Source organism: Rhipicephalus microplus, chromosome 2 (assembly GCF_043290135.1).
Source record: "Rhipicephalus microplus isolate Deutch F79 chromosome 2, USDA_Rmic, whole genome shotgun sequence".
In the NCBI taxonomy this organism is placed as follows: domain Eukaryota; kingdom Metazoa; phylum Arthropoda; class Arachnida; order Ixodida; family Ixodidae; genus Rhipicephalus; species Rhipicephalus microplus.
Genome location: NC_134701.1, coordinates 35,176,270 through 35,195,963, shown reverse-complemented (window position 1 = coordinate 35,195,963; position 19,694 = coordinate 35,176,270). Strand labels below are relative to the sequence as shown.

Sequence of the window (19,694 nt, the reverse complement as noted above, 5' to 3'; positions counted from 1 at the left end):
TTCATTATCCAAAATTTTCGAATAATCGAACATCCCTAGCAATTATCCCTGAAAGCTACACATATGAAGTACTAAGGAAAGGTTCATGTGCTACTGCAAGACTTGGGTCACGTTACGTCGCTTCCTTCTTTCCTACTAACTGTGCTTTGCTTTTTTGTTTAGCACAAGAAGGCTTCTGTGGAAGAAGTTGGCTGAGGCCATCAATACGGAGTTCTTGTGCAACGTGACTGCCACACAAGTGGAAAACAAATGGAAGTCGCTGGACAGAGCATATAAAAAGTCAAAAAAAGACAACAATTCTTCAGGTCACCACCGTGTGAACTGTGAATATGAAGAGTAAGTTACGATTGTGTCTTCATATCTTCAGTGATTCTCATAGTGTCTATTACAGAGAGCTGGCAGAAGTCTTGGAAAAAGAACATAGTGTAAATCCAAGGCTGCTCTTGGAGCCTGGAAAAACAATCCTGCCTAGTGCAAGTCCAGAGTAAGTAAAAATTACTTAATTTGTGCTGTAGCCTGGAAATGACATGGCACCTGTACAATTACTTTCAACAGCACCAGCATCACTGAAGCACCTCAAGATGCAGCAGTCCCAGTCGAGTGCAACACAGCATCCAAAGTTCGGAGCAGCACAACGCCAAAAAGGAAGCGCCAGAGTAGGTCCCAAGTCACGCCGCTCTTGGAGGCATTAGAAAAAATGCAAGCTTCGAGAGCTAAGCAAGAGGAGGCAGCAGTGAAACAACTGGAGGAAAGAAAAAAATGGGAAGAGGCAAAGGCAAAGCGGCATGATGAGCGCATGCAGCGATTCGATCGGTTGATCGACGTACTCTCAAATAAGGACGGGTTATAATATGGGCAATAAACTTTTATAACACTAGCAGTGTCTACTCCATCTAATTTGTTAAAAAAAAACATTGCTTCTAGACGCGGCACCCCACTTCGCAAAACATTTGCACACTGAATAAATCGCGAAGCAAAGATGAACTTCTAGCACTGTTCCTTTGCAATGAACTCTCGCAGAGACTGACTGTAGCCTGGCAGACTGCAATCAAAATCTCCTTCACTTTCATCATTGCCCACATCTTCTTCTTGGGGAAGCGTTGCAAGTTCCTCAAGGAAGTCCCTTTCATCGTTGCACATGTTGTGTAGCACACACGCAGCCATAACTATATAGCAGCACTGTTGCACACTTTTTGCATCAACAAGGTAGAGCCTCCTAAAACGCTGTTTAAGCAGGCCGAAGGTGTTCTCAATAAGCACTCGTTGTTGACTGTGTCGTTTATTGAAGCTCTTTTTCCACGTAGGAAAAGAACTTCCATTGTCCTTGAATGGGGTCATGAGCCATGGCATCAGTGGATATGCACTGTCACCCAGTATATAATTGTCTTCACATTCCTGAATTGCGCGTGCAAAGAAGGGGCTCTCCCTCAGGACACGGGCGTCGTGAACCGAACCTGGAAACCCAATAAACACGTTCAGCAACTTGTTCCTGTCGTCGCAGATTCCTTGCAGGATTATCGAAGGCCACTTTTTCCGGTTGAAGTAAGACTGCGTAGATTCGCTTGGAGTGAGTATCCCGATGTGTGATCCATCGATACAGCCGATGGTGTTTCTTGGGCCCTTGCCTTTACTTTTGGCGAGGAAGCCGTTCTTTATGCGGGTCACTTCCGCGCTACTAGGCCAGCAAATTATCTCATCGCTAATAGCGTGTAAGAAGTGAACGACCCGTGTCACACAAACATGAACAGACGACTCGGTAACATCGAATTTGTCGCCTATGGCGTACATAGATATTTGTGAGCCTAGGTACACAAGCGCTATGAGGCATGTTTTTTCGGCACTGATTTGTTGGCGGCCTTGCACTGCCCTTGGGTAGAAGGCTGAAGTCTTGAACTTGGCCCTGAAACTATCAAAAGTCTCCCTGGACAGCCTGAAGAGGCGCTTGAATTCATACTCATGGTACCTGCCGATAATGCTTTCGTACCCGGGTACACGGTTGGCATCGTCGCGCACCAACGCGCACGCGACCAAGATGCACGCATCGTCGTACTCATCGTCGCAGTCACTGCAAACGGCACCGCTGACGGAATCGTCGTCGCTGCTCGAGTCCAGCAATTCCATCGCAGTCACAAGAAGTGCCATCACGGCCGTGTATTGATCGGACAAGGCGGCGGAGGCGGCTATTTTAGGCTTACACTACAAGGTGTTCTCCGGCCTGCACTCACGTCAACTCACGCCTTCGTTTTGGCTGTAGCCGTCGCGCGCTAGTGTCGGCTAGTGCCGAGGCGTGGTTGAGGCTGCACCTGCACTTGCTCGACCGGCGCTGCACGCTCACTGCACCGCTTGGCACCGCTTTTTCTGCACCTGCACTTTTCTGAACTAGTGCAAGCCAAATCGAAGATTCCTTTAGACAAATGTGTGTACTACCCATCATCATTCCCATCAATTCCCATGCTCGTTGAAGCGCCGTTAAAGTGAGCTAGAATAGGGTAGTGGGCTCACTCGCCGGCCGGCGTCATGCATTGCGGTGACGCCGCCAATGACACACAAACGTGCTTCGGCGCGCCTCCGCGGCGCGGCGCCACCGCCGCATTGAATGTAGCGAGTGTTGGCGCTGCGGCAGTTGCTGCCTGTTTGGAGTGGCGGTCGGTGTGTGCGAGTTTTGTTACTTTGAGAACTCGTCGCGCTTTGCATCCTCAATCCCCTAGGTTCTTCGGCGAACAGTGATGTGGCCTGACAAGCAGTGACCCTCGAACGAGGTTAAAATGCTTCCGCGGCGGCAAAACCACTGTTTTGCGCCAGACTGTCGTACAGGTTACGTCCACGTGAAGGGCAGCAAGAAGCCGTCTTTGTTCGGCGCTCCGAAGGATGCAGCCCTGAGGAAGCAATGGGAAAGGAATTTGCATCGAGCGGACAAAGCCCTGGACGACACATCTGCCATGTGTGAACTTCATTTTGAGCCAAAGTGTGTGCTACGGGACTACGTGCACATAATCGAAGGGAAAGAAGTACGCACACCACGTGGGAAACCTTGCCTACGAGAGGACGCTGTGCGTACAATCCTGCCTAACTTGGCGTCGTATTTGACGAAAAAGACACCACAAGAAAGACCGACCCGAAAGAGAAAGCGATCGGGAAGCGTTGAAGGCGACAAGGTACGTTCTCGTACCATTGGCGCGACTGTTGATGGCTGCGCCGTTAACTCGACGGAAACGCCTGCGACGTGTGCCCAGCTCGTGGAAGCGCGTCCAGACGATATCTTGGGTGATCTACACTCTGATGCAGAAAGCTCAAACGATAAACAAGCCAGCACAGACTTGTTTGTATCCTTGAGACTTCCTTCCCTGTTTTGGAGCAAGCATCAGTTCCCGGATAACGACGGCGTCGTCTACTGCACAACCGTGCTGACTGCAAAAAGCGAGGTACAGTTAGAAAAAGTAGTGATGTTTGTTCCCTCTTCGTCTGACGTCTATTACAAGGTGTACGCTAGAGGTACCTTGCTGAAAGAGGTGCTAGTGCGAAGTGAAGCCGAGGCTGAGACAATCCTTGAAGAAACAAACTCTGTAATGTTATGTGGTGGTGCCATATCACAAGAGGATTATGAAGATGAGTGGTTCACTCAAAAACTCAAGGGCCAAGTTGTTTCACGCCACGGATCCTACTTCAGCAGGAGCTGTATGACAAAGGTTGCCAAAAAAGGTAACTATCTTGTGACGTCTTTTAACATAACATGCACGCTCTTCCGAACTATATGCTATTTTCTGTCACACTTACCAATGTAATTATTTTTTCTTGTTTTCCAGGGGCACAGTGCGTCTCTTGCAAATATTTGAGGAGGGCTATGCTCATGCGACGGTCGCGAGTTCAGAGCCAGCATGTCAAGAGCCGCTCTTCACATAAGCGAAAGTTGAGAACTGTGACCCAGAAGAACAGGCGTCTTGTTCGTCGTCTTTCATGTGTCAAGGAAGACCTCGCCAAAATGCAAGAAAAAAATGCAGCAATTAAAACAGAAACCCTCAAAAAACACATCACGTATCTTCCACAAAGACAACGAGACGCTGTCAGCCAGTGTTTCGCTACCGCCAAGGTGAAAAATGCGGGCAAAGGTATACAAAAAATTGGATATTGGAATGTGTAATAATGAAGATGAAAAGTCCTCGCCTTTATGAGCATCTTCGGAAGAACAACATATTATCTCTTCCCAGCAAGGCCACGTTAAAGCGCTACATGACTTCTTACCGCACGTGTTTTGGCTTTAATGAAAAGGTCTTAAGGCAACTGAAAGAAAAGACGGGCAACCTTGATCACTGTAAACGACACGGTGGCCTGCTGATTGACGAGTTAAAATTGTCGAAGCATTTGGCAGTGAAGAAGACTGGGGCAATCGAGGGCTTCGTAGATTTAGGACCCTTCACTACAGGAGCGCACAAAGGCATACCTTCCGACCATGGACTGGTAATCCATCTTAAACTATAAGGTGAAGCCCTTTACAGAGCATTGTCAAGTGTTCAGCAGTTTCTTCTTCCTCTTCACATGCACTGCATACTGTGTCTACCTCTTCGTATTTGGCCCGATATGTCTTGGTTCGCAATACTCCCGTCCTGGCCTCAAACAGTAGAGAACTACCCTGAGTATTATCATAGATCCTTTCTTTGGCAATTTCCTGCTTAAAAGTTCGATAGATCTCTAGTGCGGACTTCTTAATCATGCCAATTCTCCACATGTCAGTCTCCGTTTCCTGCAGTTCCTTTTTAACTGATAGTTCTTTCTGGTTTGGCCACCTGCTGTTTTCTAAGTATTTACCAGTCAATTTTCTGGTTCGCTTCCTCCATTTTGTATCGACATTCTTCATGTACAAGTAGCTGAAAACCTTCATAGCCCAACGCTCCTCCCCCATTCCTCTCAATCGCTTCTCAAATTTTATCTTGCTGTTAGCTTCCCTGCCATCAAATGATGTCCATCCCATATCACCTTGTACTCCCTGGTTTGGTGTATTCCCGTGAGCTCCTAAGGCAAGCCTACATATTTCATGTTGCCTAATTTCTAATCTTGCTTGAACTTCTGACCTCATGCACAAGACCGCGTTGCCGAACTTCAGCCCAGGAACCATGACCCCTTTCCATATTCCTCTCACAACATTATACCTATTGTAATTCCACAGTGCCCTATTTTTCATCACTGCTGCATTCCTGTTATCTTTAGTCGTCACGCATATTTCGTGTTCCCTCAGGTACTCGGTCCCATTGCTTATTCATATGCCCAGTTATTTGTATTTATCTGTTATCTCTAGCGTGACTTCCTGTATTCTAAGCTCATTACCTTTGTTATCATTAAAAATCATGACTACTGATTTTTCCTAACTGAATCTAAAATCTAACCTATCTCCCTCATTACCGCAGATGTCCATCAACCTCTGCAAATCTTTCTTGTTGTCGGCCATTAGCACTATATCATCTGCATAGATTAATGCTGGTAGTGCCTGATCAATAAGTTTTCCTTGTTTGACTAAAGAGAGGTTGAAGCCAAGTCCACTTGCCTCTAATTTGTCCTCTAATCCTTGTAGGTACATCATGAATAAGAAGGTTGACAGTGGGCACGCCTGCCTAAGTCCACGTTTCACCACTGTGGGCTTAGATACCTGTTTTTCCCACTTTTTAACTACCTTGTTAGTTTTATAGATTTCCTTTAAACGATTAGTGACTCCATCTTTTACACCCAGTGTGTCTAGTATTCCCCACAAGTCCTCTTGAACCACGCTATCGTACGCTCCCTTGAATTTCTGCAGGCCGGTAGGAAGCTTCACAGCGCAGCGCCTGATCTTGTGAAACGGCGCAGCCATGCAGGCAGGGCATTCAATCCCCTCCCTATTTTTTGTATACTACTGTCCTTGTGTACACCGTAGAACACATAACAGTAATGATAGCAAACAGATCATTGATTCGGGCTTGGTGTTTTTATTTAATATGAAACAACGAGGAAGCTGCTGAAGCCCGTGCCCGTATACAGCTGCTTTACATGGAGATGAAACTTTAACGAAAAAAAAAATGTAATGATAAACAGTAGGCTCATAACAAACAACATTTCTCTGAGGGTGCATGGAATATATGTCCCATGCAAGGCTATGCATTGCAGTTATTACTGCATTAATTATGTACACGTACTGCAGGGCATGCAAGTGTATGCAGACATACGCTGACGAAATGACATTTTTTGCTACATACAAACGTGCACCGCACCAAATAAGACGCACGTGTTTGTATAGTCAGGGAACACTCGTGAATATTGATGAAATCACACAGCTGGCTTACAGTATAAAACAAACACAATTGCGAACAATAAAATGCGACGCTGTTTAAAGAGGCGGACCCAGGTTACGAGGAGAATTATCAGTATGGCATACACACCACGTGTCAAGCTTTTGCAACATCTAAAGAGACTAAATATGGAAAGTTGCCTTTGTAAGTTAACATGACAGTACCAAATGGAGAAGCCACACGAGAGAACAATTCATCGTGGGCTAAAGAATGTGTTTTAAATATTATACACAGCTTTGCAAGATAATATCGACGAGTTTTCGCATAGCCTCCTATATTTTTTTGTGCCCGCGCATTAGCGCTAAATACATACGCGCCATCCGTCCCTTATAGTTTTGGCGCTCGCCGCCAGATGCCGCACCGATCCCATAATAACAGCAGACGACGCGGCCTATGCACGCTTGCGTTTATGACGGTCTAGAAACCGTCTACATTGCATTGGATTATGCGTATACGTTAAGAAGTGCGCACACACCAAATTTTTAACACAAGCACTGTATGCAGAATGCAATGTGAGCTTTGTTATTTGATTTCGCGCTCAAAGCTTGAGCACTTTTCGAGACAATGGTTTGACATGAAAATCTTTTGCCAAGTCGTGTTTGTCAGTCACACTCGTCGCGAAGTTCAGAAAAAGTGGGCGGAGAAACTTCACGAGCACAACCTCCAAAAGTTTTTTATGATGTCCCGGGGTCGAGCACTTGAGTTTGTCACGTTTCTGTAGTATTTGCGCGGCGTTGTCAACGGCAGCCTTCAGTGGCTGATTCATCTTTCTCGCTCTTGCGAGGAAAACTTCCGCGTAATTCTTTAGAGAATTTAGAACCATTACGAGCTCAGTTGACGGATACAGGAGTCCACCTCTGTCCTGGTGCCTAATTAATGCATCCGATGGCGCATAGGTGTTTGGTGCATGTGCATTGTTCTTCTTCTTTACTGAATCTTGCTTTATAACTACGCGTTCTAAGGCAACCCGATCTCGCTTCAAACAGTAAAGCGCTTCCCCTTGAATTATCGTAAAATGCCTCCCTCCTTATTTCATTTTTGCCCTTTCGGTAGTTACTCAAAGCCGGTTTTTTCTCCATAGCTGCCATCCATTCTCTCGTTTTGCGCCTCGGCGCTCCGCCAGGAGCGCTCGCATCCCATAATAGCTCGGGGGACGGCGCTGAGGGACCGACCGCTCGGGCACAAAGTTATAGAGGAGGCTATGGTTTTCGTCTAGGTGTGGGAGGTGTAGGCCTGATAAAATGCGATGTTGCTTCAGAGCCTTCCTTTCGTAATATTGCAATTTTATTCAACTCTTTCAAACGCGGCACCGTAAATTTCTACTGGGTGCTCGAACACGGCAAGCAGGTCGCGGGGCAAAATCTTTGTAACATTTTATTACCGAAACAGCGATACTAGCAATGCTTGAGCTGCACTTGCTGTTTTCTAAACTGTAACCTCCTCAATCTCATCACTGTGATCAGGAAACAGAGAGGAAAAGTACAGCAGTAGTACGTAGAGAAATATTCAATTTCAAGCCCTTTAGCAATATCATCTAAACAAATTGCCAGTTTACTGTTGAATTCTCGATGGAAACAAACAGCTCATCAGGGACGCAAGCTTGGCTTGGCACTGGCTTGGCCGTTCATACAGAGCCAAAAGCCGCTGCAGGAAACTGGTTGCGGATCGTATTGAGACAAAATATTTTATACATTTTTGTTTTCTTTATTTCATTTCTCTAATTGCTCTTGTGATGGCGTGGACTGCGCTTCGTGATCTCATGTACCGGCGCACTGTTTTTAAGTTTAGTATGGCGCACGATAATACATGATTGCGTGCTTTAATTTAAACATGTTCGCGAGTATGGCAGCAACACTGCAATGTCGGGAAGAGGATAGTAGTAGAACCAGTAGCAGCTGCATGCCCGGGTGGAGCGACTGATGCCCAGATTGAGGAATGTCAACCCGATGCCTTTTGTGTTGGCCGTTCTGGCAGTTCCGCCGACTTTATAGAAAGAGACGACCCCGTCGCTTGTCCTCTTCTCTTTTCCTTCGGGCATCAGCGACAACATTGACGGACGACGTGTTCGACTTCACCGTGCACGTGAGTATAGGTTGGTTTTTCATTCGAGTGAATTCTTGTTCATATTTGCAACTTGTCGACTTCATCCTGATCACCTGTCACCGGCAAGTCACGTACGTGTGATATTTAGGTGAAATAAATGATAATGCACATTTTCTGCTCCATTTGCGTGACTTAGCTACACCAGGACATGAGGTAAACCTTTGTCGCCTAGCCACTAGCAGGCAAGATCGATCACTCTCATCCTTCAGTTCACGAATCAACGCGCCTGCCTTAAAATTAGTAAGCTGCTCGCAAAAAAATCTTACCGAGGCAATTTTGTTTTCTGTGAACAATGCACCGTAGATTTGTCTTGAATAACAAAAAAAAAACTTGAAAAATAAATGTCGCGACCTTTTAGAAAACGCCGTGTCTAAGAGCTAGACGCGGCATTTTGTAAAAGGCTCATTAAATTTAGTATTTTTTCGTAGTTTCTGCTTGAAATTATTATTGTCTATGAATTTCATGGCCCGATCTTTCACTTTGGCTGAAAATCTCGGCGGCAAAAACTTTGTTCAGTGTCCCTTTAAGGGCAGGTGTAGATGCCATCATTTCAGTCGCAAATCTTTTTGCTAGTCGGTCGGCTGGTTAACAATAGGGGTACTAACTAGAGTTCCAGATTTCATCAGCAACATATCATCATGGCTTCATCAGATGCTGCATTATATACATTCTATCCTCGTTTTTAAATAGGTGTACCGTATGGTCCACTGTTACAGGAAACAAGCGAGCTCATAAACAGTGACCCATGTGGTGCTAACTGGCAGCGAGGCTTGTGAATGGGACGCATGCGCATAGAATCGGGGTGCGCCCAGTTTTGTCTGCCATTTCTCCGCCTGTACGCATGACAGCATTGGAAAGCGCATCCGTATTTTAGCTGCGCAATTTATCTAGCCCAGTGCCTCCTGCTTCAGGGATTTCCTGTGAGCACAAAAAATGCATGATTTTAATTGTTGCTGCAGTGTTTTGCAAGTTGTCACTGTAAAGCACATCATATTTTTTGCATAATGCTCGCTGCAACTAGCAAGTTTCGATGACTCAAAATGCTGTTCAGGTCTGATGTAGCAAATATTTTAAGCTCGTCCTCGTGACCATGAAATCTTGGTTTATTCAATAATGGAAGGCAGAGTTGGTATCAGTTGATTTACAGTGTGAAAATGAAAAGTGCGAAGGACCGTGCCTCGCAAGTAAGCCCCGAGAGCATGAGCAGAGAAGTAGCAGATGAGGATGCTCATGCGCTGCATTTCCAAATCTCACCAGCACTAATGCTTGACGGACTGCTGGCCACGCACTAGCGTGTTCTTTCTGAAACAGGACTTTGGCCCTGTAAGCAAGTTCTTGAAGGGCATAAGTAAAACGTAGAATGGGCCCCCTAAATGCACCCATCCTTAAATCATTGGGCTTATGAATTAGTGCCCTTTTCAAAATACAACTATTCTGAGCAATAAATTGTGACAGAACAGTGCACGATGTTTAAAAATGGGAAAAAAGTATTTAAATGTCCCCTTTATACATAGTGTTCTTGTGATGTCACTTCTGCCGTTGTCGCCCTCTCCCGCCATGCCCGGGTAACTCCCTGGGTACCTACGGCAGTTCACGTGCTGCAGTGCGGTTTGTTGGGGGCTCGTCATCTGTTGCTGTGAACGATGTGGAAGGATTGTGGTTTTTTGTTGTCTTACTTTAACGAGCTCATTGGATTAGGAAGGCCTCGCTCGTTCACTTGATACAAGACCAGATAATCAAGATGTGCGACACATACACCAGCCACGGCGTACACCGGCTGCCCGCCACAACCTATGAGGGCCTATTATCTTGCTTTCACTACAAATTGCCTGGCCCAAAACCAAGTGAAAGCTCAAAATCTCTCGAGCCGCAATTTTAAGAGTGGATGTGCGAAGCGCAGCAGCTCCCATCGAAAACTAGTCGTGCAGAGCTAGGCAAGTTTACAAGAGATATAATATTATGAATATATTGTCACGGCCTACGCCACCAAAGTAGCAATGCCACCCCCCCCCCAAGTGTTTTAAACAATGCTGATGTTGAGCTTGAGCCTCTTTGATTGCAATTTGTGGAAATAGTCGAGGAAAATATTATACAAGGCAGATAGCGACTTTGCGTGGTGTGTGCCGCGGTAATGCCAGTCATCACTTTATTTTTCGCGTATGCTTTAACTCGCTTTTCACTTTGTATTTTGCTTTTGTTGTACGCTAATGTACAGTGGAGTCACTGAACCTGATAGAGACCGTGTATAGAATTAATTGACTAATTAAAAAAAATCCTGACGCCCAACTTGAACCGATCGGCTATACTTCAAAGTGAACAAATATTGCTTCCCATTCTTTATAGTTTGTTTCAATGCAATACCAAATCTCCGCGATCGCCATCACGATTTTAACCGCCTTCCTCGCCATCATCATTTTAACTGTGGACAAGTTGGTATGTACAGTATCTTGGTAAGCTATATCTGTTTGCAGGTAAATACTTGGCTATGGCACTTACCTGTAATAAAGTGTCACCTGAAGATGCAAATATTGCAAAGTTTCTTCAAGTAGCTTTTGTTAATCTGCACCAGCCAAATACGCTGGTACTTTTAAAAAAATCGGAATGTGCGTTCTCAATTTTAGGTTATAACTTTCAGCGAAGAAACACCCTAAGCTCTGCTCCCTCTGCGTGGACTACTAAATCAACTTGCCTCACTAGCAGCTCATAATTTCTCAAACTTGCATCGTGAGGCAAAACTAAACGGGTGCAAGCACTAGGAGACAACATGGCAGTTGTAGGCGATAGATTCGGTTGGTGCCCGGGCATGTTGGTGGCGCATTTCGGAAGTGACGAAAAGGCGCTGCGAGATCCACATGCACACTTTGTATAGTTGCTGTATTGGACAGCAAACTTTTTTTCTTATCTGGGCAGTTTTACCAAAGGAAGCTTCATCATATGGCGTGATAAATGAAGCGAATCCACAGGTTGAACCACATCATAGCCTCGCTGTGCTTTTGTACTTTTTTTAGCTCGCAAAATTTATTTGTACATATAAGTGACAACTTGCCAGTAATAAGGCAGCACTCGTTTCTTTACCATATGATCATCTCCGGTGTGCTGCTGCCTCAATATTTCAAATTCTAAGCATTTACACCATTGTATGCTAACTTTTCCTTCAAAGTGAGACAAGCCACATGTGTATCGTAGATTAAGAAGCATGCCAGTTTCACGTACTTGCAAGGTAAACATCAGAAATGCACAGTTGATCAAAAATACTAGTTTAATGGTGCATCTACATAGCAGAGCACCTGTGGCACCTCGTGAACAAGATAATGCCACATATGTTACAACAGATAATTAAAAAAAGACAGGGGACGTGCCGTGAACAAATAGAAACAAAAATAAAATGGCACGTGGCAGCGAGCGAAGGCGGCAAGGGGGGGGGGAGCCCGTGGGACTGCAGCGGATGAACGTAGGGTGTGCGTTTAATATGTGGAAGAAAAAAAAAATTCAAAGCGACTGAAATGAGGGTGACTTAGTGAGTGCGCTCATGACGAGAGTAAACACGGTTATTATTTTTTTTCGAATCTCTTTTGAAAGCCACGAAAAATCTGTATGTGGTGTAGCCTAACAGAAGGTCCGTGAAGGCAAATTATGAATTCGTCGTTGTACAAAGGCCTATTTTTTTTTTTTTTTCATGCGCACCATCCTCGCCGCGGTGGTCTAGTGGCTAAGGTACTTGGCTGCTGACCCGCAGGGCGCGGGTTTGAATCCCGGCTGCGGCGGCTGCATTTCCGATGGAGGCGGAAATGTTGTAGGCCCGTGTGCTCAGATTTAGGTGCACGTTAAAGAACCCCAGGTGGTCTAAATTTCCGGAGCCCTCCACTACGGCGTCTCTCATAATCATATAGTGGTTTTGGAACGTTAAACCCCACATATCAATCAATCAATCATGTGCACCATAAATAGTGCTCAAAATTTAATTGCATATGTTGTTTTCATCCTGGCTGTATTCCGTGCTGTTTATGATGTAAAAAAAAAAGTAGCACGCTGAAGTGATGCTGCTTTTGGGCAACAGTTGAAAATGGCGGGGTGCATGAATGCGGAATACTGCCGCTTACACTCAAATCACTGTTGTGGTCACCTCCCACTGTTTGCAGCATGTGTTGTGTATACACAGCTGCATATTTCCGAGCTAGAAAAATTTGATTTTAGGTGTTTCACGCCATTTTCCATGTAACTATTCCACAATTACACACACTGATCAGCAGGCTTTCAATTGCGCTGAAGGACACAGGTGCCATAAAATTCATAGTCAATTCTTTCAAGAAACCGTATGTAAAGGCTGAAGCTTCATGCGTACATACACACACACACACACCATGTTGTTTTTTGTACTTTATGAAATCTGCGAAGGTCTCATGTGCCTCCAAGCGTAACCTTTCTTATTTATTCTCCATCACCGCAAACGTTTTGTGAGTTTCAAATAAAACTACTTTGCGCATGGCCACGTTTGGGTAATTTTTTGTGTAGGTGTTATTTGAGCAGCCTACAGTGTTTACTTTATAAGCCTGTATGTATATGTTGCATTATAAGGATGCAGATTGTGTGTGGCTGTACAATATAGATGAAGTGTAAAAATTAAGTGTGTCTATTGTAGTGTTCTTGCAACCAATCTTACCCCCGTATGCTAGAACGTCCCTTTACTCAACGCTTCACCTTCACTTGGATGGCTGATGGGAGCGCCGTCTCTGTAGCTAAGCAGAGAAAGTCGCTGCATGTCAGCAATAATCTGCTGTGATTCTCGAGTAGCGCAGCGTCGCTTTCAAACGAGCAGCGGCACAGTGCTCAACTCTGTCAAGTGAAGGGTGAAAGTCGAGTCGGGGAGCGTTTATGAATATGGGGTTTAGTTTTGTTGTCTTGTTAACCTGCCATTAACACTGTATTGATGCTACTTTGCTCTAGCTGTACAGTGCTCTCCAAGGCACAAGGAGGCACCGCAGGGGGAAGGCTCGGAGCAAACCATGCGTGAGTTTCCTTTCATTGTTACACTATGCACGTATTAAGTGATAGACTTTAATGTATGCTATTTGTATTGTGCAAGTTTTTGGGGACATACAACTTCCAACGCTTATATGTTCTGACGAAAATCACGCAAGAATGAGAGAAGCTTGTGCAAAAATTATGCAAGAGTGTAAGAAGCTTTTGCAGAAGTCTGTGAAATGAAGTTTTGAAAATTTGTGGCAATGTGTCATTGTACAGTGGTCAACAGTCTTGCTCAGCATGCTTGACTGCAGGGCTCCCGGCTGCACAGGCACATCTACGGAGTGCCTGATGCATGATGGGCCAAATGTCAGCCTGCACACTGGTGCCTCTTATCCCCGTTTGTCTGTTACATCAGTGTCTCTTGTAAAGGGGATCAATTGTGCTACCTTTTTTTTTCGAATGTAATGAGTTCTTTTTCCAGATTATTGTTGTTTTAAGGTAGAGCCTCACATTTCAGTCAAATACTGAAGATTCTATTTTTCCTTCTAGATGCTATGAAGTCACTCCTTGTGTTACTATAGAGTGAACACTGTTATGAGAAAAGCTACTTTATGGAATTAACTCACTCCATATTGACTTAACACACAGAATTGGTGAAAACTACACTCCATTCCAGCTGCATTAGGAATAATATTCATTTGCATACTTCTGTTTCTTTTGTTTGTTTGTTGGCTGGAGGTTTGGAGTATAGGGAGGCCAGAGGGCACTGTGTAGTCTTTCTTCATCTTCCCAATTTTGTGAACATCAATTGATAGGCGTATGGAAAGCAGCCAGCATGCTGAAACAGCGGTGCAAGCATGCAAGATGTTCACCATTGCATGCAGTCAGTTGCTGTGAGCAACCTACTGCATACAATTAACTGCGAGTGGTGAACTAACGCTGCACTATGTGTGCCTCCTGGAAAGCTGCAATGGTAAAGTGCCACAATCGTATAGTAACATGGATAAAATCGCAATTTGTTTGTTGAATAATTTTGCAACAAAATCAATGGAGTTTTGGATAAATTTGTGTATCTGCCTGGTTCATCAAAGCTACAGAGTCAAATGTGGTATATACTCGCGTGTTATGTGTACTTTTTTTGTCGATCCGGTTATGTGCGAAGCTCTGAGGAATCGCTGGCCTAAAAGCCCAACTGGGAATATATGTTGCAGGCGCTGTCACAGCTGTCTCAAAGCGGATTGTCATTTGTTTGCTAAGCCTGTTCAAATGCCCCCATTTTCTTGAAGTTCTTCCGAACATTGCTCACAAAAACCAGTTCTCACGACAGGGTTATACCAGAGAACATAAGTACTCTCCTATAATTGTCGGGAACCCAACGCAAAGTAAGATGCAGACAAGAAAGCGCGATGCCAACACAGTGCTGTGTGTGTCGCCCTTCATGTGTGTGTGTGTTCATTCCTTGTCCCAGTCTTCTATTGCGTTGTGTTCCCTCCGATATCTAACCAACACACCCAAGCTTCTATGCTAAGTCTTATTCAACGCACTCTTCTGCTGGCTCCCATACTGAATATTGCATGTCGAAGAACTCCACGCTGATGTGCTTAGCGGTAGCACGGTTTCAGTTTTCTTCGGTAAGCTTTATAACAGCAATCTGCCTCGTATATAATTATTGTAGCCTATCACAAGGAACGGTAAAAACGCAATGGCCAGATGGCGAAACTGAAAAAAAAAAAAAAAACAGAAAATGAGTGCGAAAACCTGCCTCATCTAGTTGATGTGACAGGTCCTTGCACGCGTTCAACATCTGTGCTGTGTCTCGGGAATACATTCTTGCCGTGGAAGAGGTGAGAAGATAGGAGGCAAACCTTTAGGCATTTCGGACTACACATAAACAGGTTTCGGTTTTCAAGTTCGATATTCTAGGGAAAGCATAAAAGTTCATGGAAAAAGGGACCTTGCACTCAGTCCATTTTGTGTAAGACTGCACTCGCCTGCTCGACAAGAGATGTGCCTGACCAGAGCATCATGAAGTCAAATGTGTCTGTGTGTGTGTGCTGGCAAGGTGGCTCGGGCTTGTTGGGGAGGGCAAAGTATGCGAGCAAAAAGTTTCTTGTAGTAAAGCAGGCTGGCTAATTATACTGGTGAGCAAATTATGTGAGGATGCAAATTGTGTGAGTAAATATGGTATGTACTCTTGTATGTTTCAGCTCTGTTGCTATGGATCGTGCGGATCCAACTTGGCATCCGGCAGCAGCAAAGAGAGGTTCTGCAGGAGGTGCGACAGCTGAAGCACTAGGTACGGCTCTTGTCCGTGCCTCAGCACGCCCAGCCAGCACAGCGCCCTTCTGACCTTCCCCAGCTGCCTGCTGGTACAATTGGAGAAGTGGAGGCAGCAGAGGCAGCTGTGCAGAGTAAAGCTGTGGCTGCGGCTTTGGTGTATATTTCTTGATTTTTAATATGCCTATGTAACATGCAGAAATTTAGTATTGCTTTAAGATACTGTGTTTCGGGAAACAAACTAGTCAGGTTATCTCATGAGCCACTGTACTACAGTCGAATATGAATAATTCGTATTCAAAGAGGCCAGAAAATTTGTTCAAATTAAAAGAAGCTCAAAATAATGAAAGTTACCGTAATTACTTGAATCTAACACACACCTTTTTTCCGGTTAAGAGAGTTCATAAATCGCATGTGCGTTAGAATCGAGTACGAAAAAAAAAAATGAATATGGTCATTCTATTGCCATCGCCACTTACAAAATGGCCGCCCCCTACGTGCGTCGGCATGGCGCGTCGGTCATTTCTGCCTATGCGTTTTCCATGCGCGGCACTTCATGCGTGCGCTGAGGAGTTCGTCATCTTGTAGTACATTAGCATCGACGGCATGGTAGGGCCGACTCCAAAAACTCGACGAGTGCACCACAATGCTGCTTCTAAAAGAAAAGTCGTCGCGTGTGCCGGAACGGACAGAAATCGGGCCGTATTGCGGTCATTCGGAGTTCCCGAAACGTGCGTGCGGGACTGGCGGAAACAAAAGCAGAATATTGTCGACAGCAAAGACTCACGCAAAGGCTTCAGTGGACCACAGCAGGGTCGGTTTCCACAAATTGAAGAGCTGCTCGGCGAGTATGTGATTAAGCAGTGAGCGGCACAGCAGCCCGTGACGACAGAACTGCTCCAAAATGGCTATGCAGTTAGCCTTAGAAAAAGGGCTAATGCAGAGCCATTTTAAAGCGAGCAGGTGCTGGCTAACGAACTTTATGAAGAGAAAAGGCTTTTCCCTCCGAAGGCGAACGGGCATATGCCGGAAGTTGCCAGAGGAGTACGAAGAAAAGCTTCAGAGTCTTCAGAGGTTCCTCCTAAACTTGCGGCACAACAACGGCTACCTGCTTGGGCAAATCGGGAATGCCGATCACACGCCTCTTTACTTCGACATGCCTGGCACCACAACCGTCTAGGAGAAGGGGGCGAAGCAAGTTCGTGTACTGACATCGGGCCACGGTAAAACTAGAGTGACAGCAATGCTCCGTTGCACGTCAGATAGGCATAAGCTTCCCCCGTACTTCATATTTAAACGGAAGACGCTCTCAAAAAGAGTCGTTTTCCCGAGTGGTGTGTGATCAAGCGGGCCAACGAGAAAAAAGGGTGCGCGTTGCAACCGATGTCTTAGTTTTTTTTTTTTTTTTTTTTTGTGGAAACCGGGCGCGCGTTACAATCGAGGGCGCGGTAGAATCGAGTAAATACGGTAAACGAGCGGAAGGCTCACCATGCAGTGATGCATGTGCATGGAGAAGTTTTATTCACAAATTGCAGGACATCCGTCATTAATTAAAGTAGTCAATACATGTCTGTACACGTTGGCCTTGCAACGAGTCAACAAGTTTTGCGTGCAGGTGCAGTTTGCAAAGCATTTGTACTTTGGCTTCAGTATTCTCCTGGCAAAAAAAGTTGCGCGCGGCAATGTCCAGTACTGACACTCTTCGAAGACAACTGTGTTTTCACTGTTACCATCTGCGCTGCAGCCGGAGCGTGGCCAGCACATGATGAGAAAGGAAGAGCGTCTCCTCCTGGAGAAAAGCAGATCGGCATTCGAGAGAGATACACTCCGCGGCAGCCATTTTGTTTTTCTTTCTTCATGCGCGGTGTTGAAAGGAGAAGAGTCTCTACATAGCAGGAACGAAAAACAGGGAAGCGTGACACCGGCGCGTTGCAGATCGACATGAGAGAGAGCCAACTCTCTGCGACAGCTTTTTTCCCCTCTTTCTCTTCGTGCGCAGTGTTAAGAGGAGAAGGGTCTCTACGTGGCAGGGACGGAAAAAGCCGAAGCGTGGCACAGGAATGTCGCAGATTGGCATTTGGCAAACATTCCACCGCAGTCTTTTCTTTCCTTTTCTTCATTTTCTTCAAGCACAGCGATGAGGTGTCTGAAGTGCCACCGCAGGATTGGGCGGGGTGCTGAGAGCATTTTCGGAGCGCGGTATAGCTTTGATAGGACCACAGCGTCAGTTCGAATTAAGTGTGTTGAAATTAATGAGATTCGACTGTATTTACTATAGTCTGTGAAGTCTGAGTGAACTGTCCTAAGCTAGCAGACGATGTAGGCGGCATCGTGTGTTTGATGGGCAGTGACTAGCAATAGCCTGCTTAAAACAGACATTCAGTAATTTTGTTCATTTATCACCCTATTTCGTGTCCGCTGCGGCTCTCTCTACTTTGAGCTACAGTTCACCCTGCCTTGTGTTAGCCGATTTCTTCCTTTTTAAAAAATCTAACATGCACCCAATTTCGCAGGGTTAAGAAAAATGCACCTTTGTTTATTGTGATGAGATTTATATAGCGACATGCCTCTTTGTTGGCTATCACAGAAAAATATAAACAGCAAATGGTGCGACCATCTAGTGCGACCTTTATTTTTCTATCAGTTTCATCTATGACCAAGATTTGGTCGCTCTAAGGTTGCCTCTTAGTAGGCCTTGATCATGTTCATTTATCTTGTTGTGCTCTGCTTACAATGCATTGATTAAAAACATGTCCAAGCTTCTTTTTGAATTCCACATATTTTATCGTTTTTTCACCTGTAGAAGCTACTCCTGGTCAACATTCAGGCAAAGACATTGTAACATCGAAGAAACGTGTATTGGAATTTGAGCACTGTACAAAGTAATTATGCTATTTCATAGCTAGAATCAATATTTATTAAGGGTTGTAACAGTGTTGTATTTGATTTCATAACAGCGAAACTGCATATCGGAGAAGGACTCTGAAAGGTTCTCACACTGATTGTGAGAAGGCTGATGTGGAAACCATTTTAGGTCAAGTGAGTTGAAGTTAGCGTAAAAAAACAATGAAATGTTGTGATGCCCAAAAATTCAAGTTGTTGTTTTCAGTGTCCTCTTCTTGCAGATTTTTATCATGAAAACATTTCGATGTGCTGTTGCGTTTACCCCATCTATGCTTCTTGCATTTTTTTACAGCGCAAGCACCTCCTGCAGATTGGGGGACGTGGCCTCCGAGAAATTGCTGTGAATGCCATGAAGGCTGTATTGGCACATGACGTGCAAGTGCTGTACAGCCTTCATGGCAGAAAAGGGAAAAGGGCCTTTGTGAATCTGAGGCTCTGTAGATTAGTGACAGGTTAGACTTGTTCATTGTTTTATGTGTGTGTACCCTTGTGTATTCTCTGTATTGCAGTGCTTCATGTGTACTATGGTATTTCTGTTCTTGTATGCAGATATCATCTGCCAAAAAGCAGGGTGAGACCAGGCGGAGGCCCTCAACTTTATTAAGAGGTGGCTGCCAGGGTCTCGTGATCGCTGTGGGGGCAGGAAGCGGCGCTTCAGAGAAGCATTTGTTGTGGAGCAGCCCGATGATCCCCACTCTCAGAGTGCAGATTATCGGCTGCTCGCGGCAGCTGGCTTCCTGCCCAGCCACAGCAGCCAGGGCCTTGACAGCACCGCTGCCACTGTGCCCCCAACGCAACCTGACCTGCAGTAGAGCGGGCCTTTTTTAGTTGTGTATATATTTTTTTCAATGTATACATTTTTGTTGTACCAAATAAATAAAAAAAAACAAAGAATAAATGGTCTGCAGACTGTCGGTGGTGCACTGTTCGGCTAGCTTATGCTGATTCGGAAGCACCATCGCCATGTTTCAGTTACAAAAAAAGGCTCTAAACTGTATGAATATTCTCGATTATCATGTGGGGGACATATGTAGGGATTGCAAGTGGGGGACATACGCTTTCAGCATTTACTTCCTAACGACTTTTTTCGATCTGCTGTACCAAATACCAGTACCAAATAAAGCACTCGCT

The 19,694-nt window shown here is 45.1% G+C and overlaps 2 protein-coding genes and 1 long non-coding RNA gene across 6 annotated transcripts; all 3 read left to right on the top strand.

The window, feature by feature from the left end:
* The first annotated feature begins 162 nt into the window (after positions 1-162).
* Positions 163-855, top strand: LOC142796209 (uncharacterized). The gene is made up of 3 exons (XR_012893621.1): positions 163-336; positions 392-484; positions 556-855. It is a non-coding gene; the product is annotated as an uncharacterized LOC142796209 (long non-coding RNA).
* Positions 856-2,624: 1,769 nt separating this feature from the next.
* On the top strand, positions 2,625-5,950 carry LOC142796208 (uncharacterized). The gene is made up of 2 exons (XM_075886373.1): positions 2,625-3,699; positions 3,804-5,950. Exons 1-2 carry the CDS (start codon positions 2,766-2,768, stop codon positions 4,136-4,138), a joined length of 1,269 nt encoding a protein of 422 aa, XP_075742488.1. The 5' UTR covers positions 2,625-2,765; the 3' UTR covers positions 4,139-5,950.
* A 1,586-nt stretch (positions 5,951-7,536) lies between these two features.
* LOC142796207 (uncharacterized) lies at positions 7,537-19,461 on the top strand. Of its 4 annotated transcripts, none has more exons than XM_075886370.1 (5): positions 7,537-8,396; positions 13,362-13,424; positions 15,590-15,678; positions 18,856-19,015; positions 19,113-19,461. In XM_075886370.1, the coding sequence occupies exons 1-3, from the start codon at positions 8,250-8,252 to the stop codon at positions 15,668-15,670; spliced, it is 291 nt and encodes a 96-aa protein (XP_075742485.1). In that variant the 5' UTR covers positions 7,537-8,249; the 3' UTR covers positions 15,671-15,678; positions 18,856-19,015; positions 19,113-19,461. The 4 variants fall into 4 exon arrangements, with proteins under 4 accessions (XP_075742485.1, XP_075742483.1, XP_075742486.1 ...); XM_075886368.1 differs by having other exon boundaries at positions 7,537-8,406; XM_075886371.1 differs by having other exon boundaries at positions 13,370-13,424; positions 15,590-19,015.
* Positions 19,462-19,694: the final 233 nt, after the last annotated feature.

Coding starts and splice junctions, on each gene's coding strand:
- LOC142796208 (XM_075886373.1), top strand. CDS start 2,766: ATGCTTCCGCGGCGGCAAAACCACTGTTTTGCGCCAGACTGTCGTACA. Junction 3,700..3,803: donor GACAAAGGTTGCCAAAAAAG/GTAACTATCTTG, acceptor CTTGTTTTCCAG/GGGCACAGTGCGTCTCTTGC.
- LOC142796207 (XM_075886368.1), top strand. CDS start 8,250: ATGTCAACCCGATGCCTTTTGTGTTGGCCGTTCTGGCAGTTCCGCCGA. Junction 8,407..13,361: donor CACCGTGCACGTGAGTATAG/GTTGGTTTTTCA, acceptor ACTTTGCTCTAG/CTGTACAGTGCTCTCCAAGG. Junction 13,425..15,589: donor AGGCTCGGAGCAAACCATGC/GTGAGTTTCCTT, acceptor TGTATGTTTCAG/CTCTGTTGCTATGGATCGTG.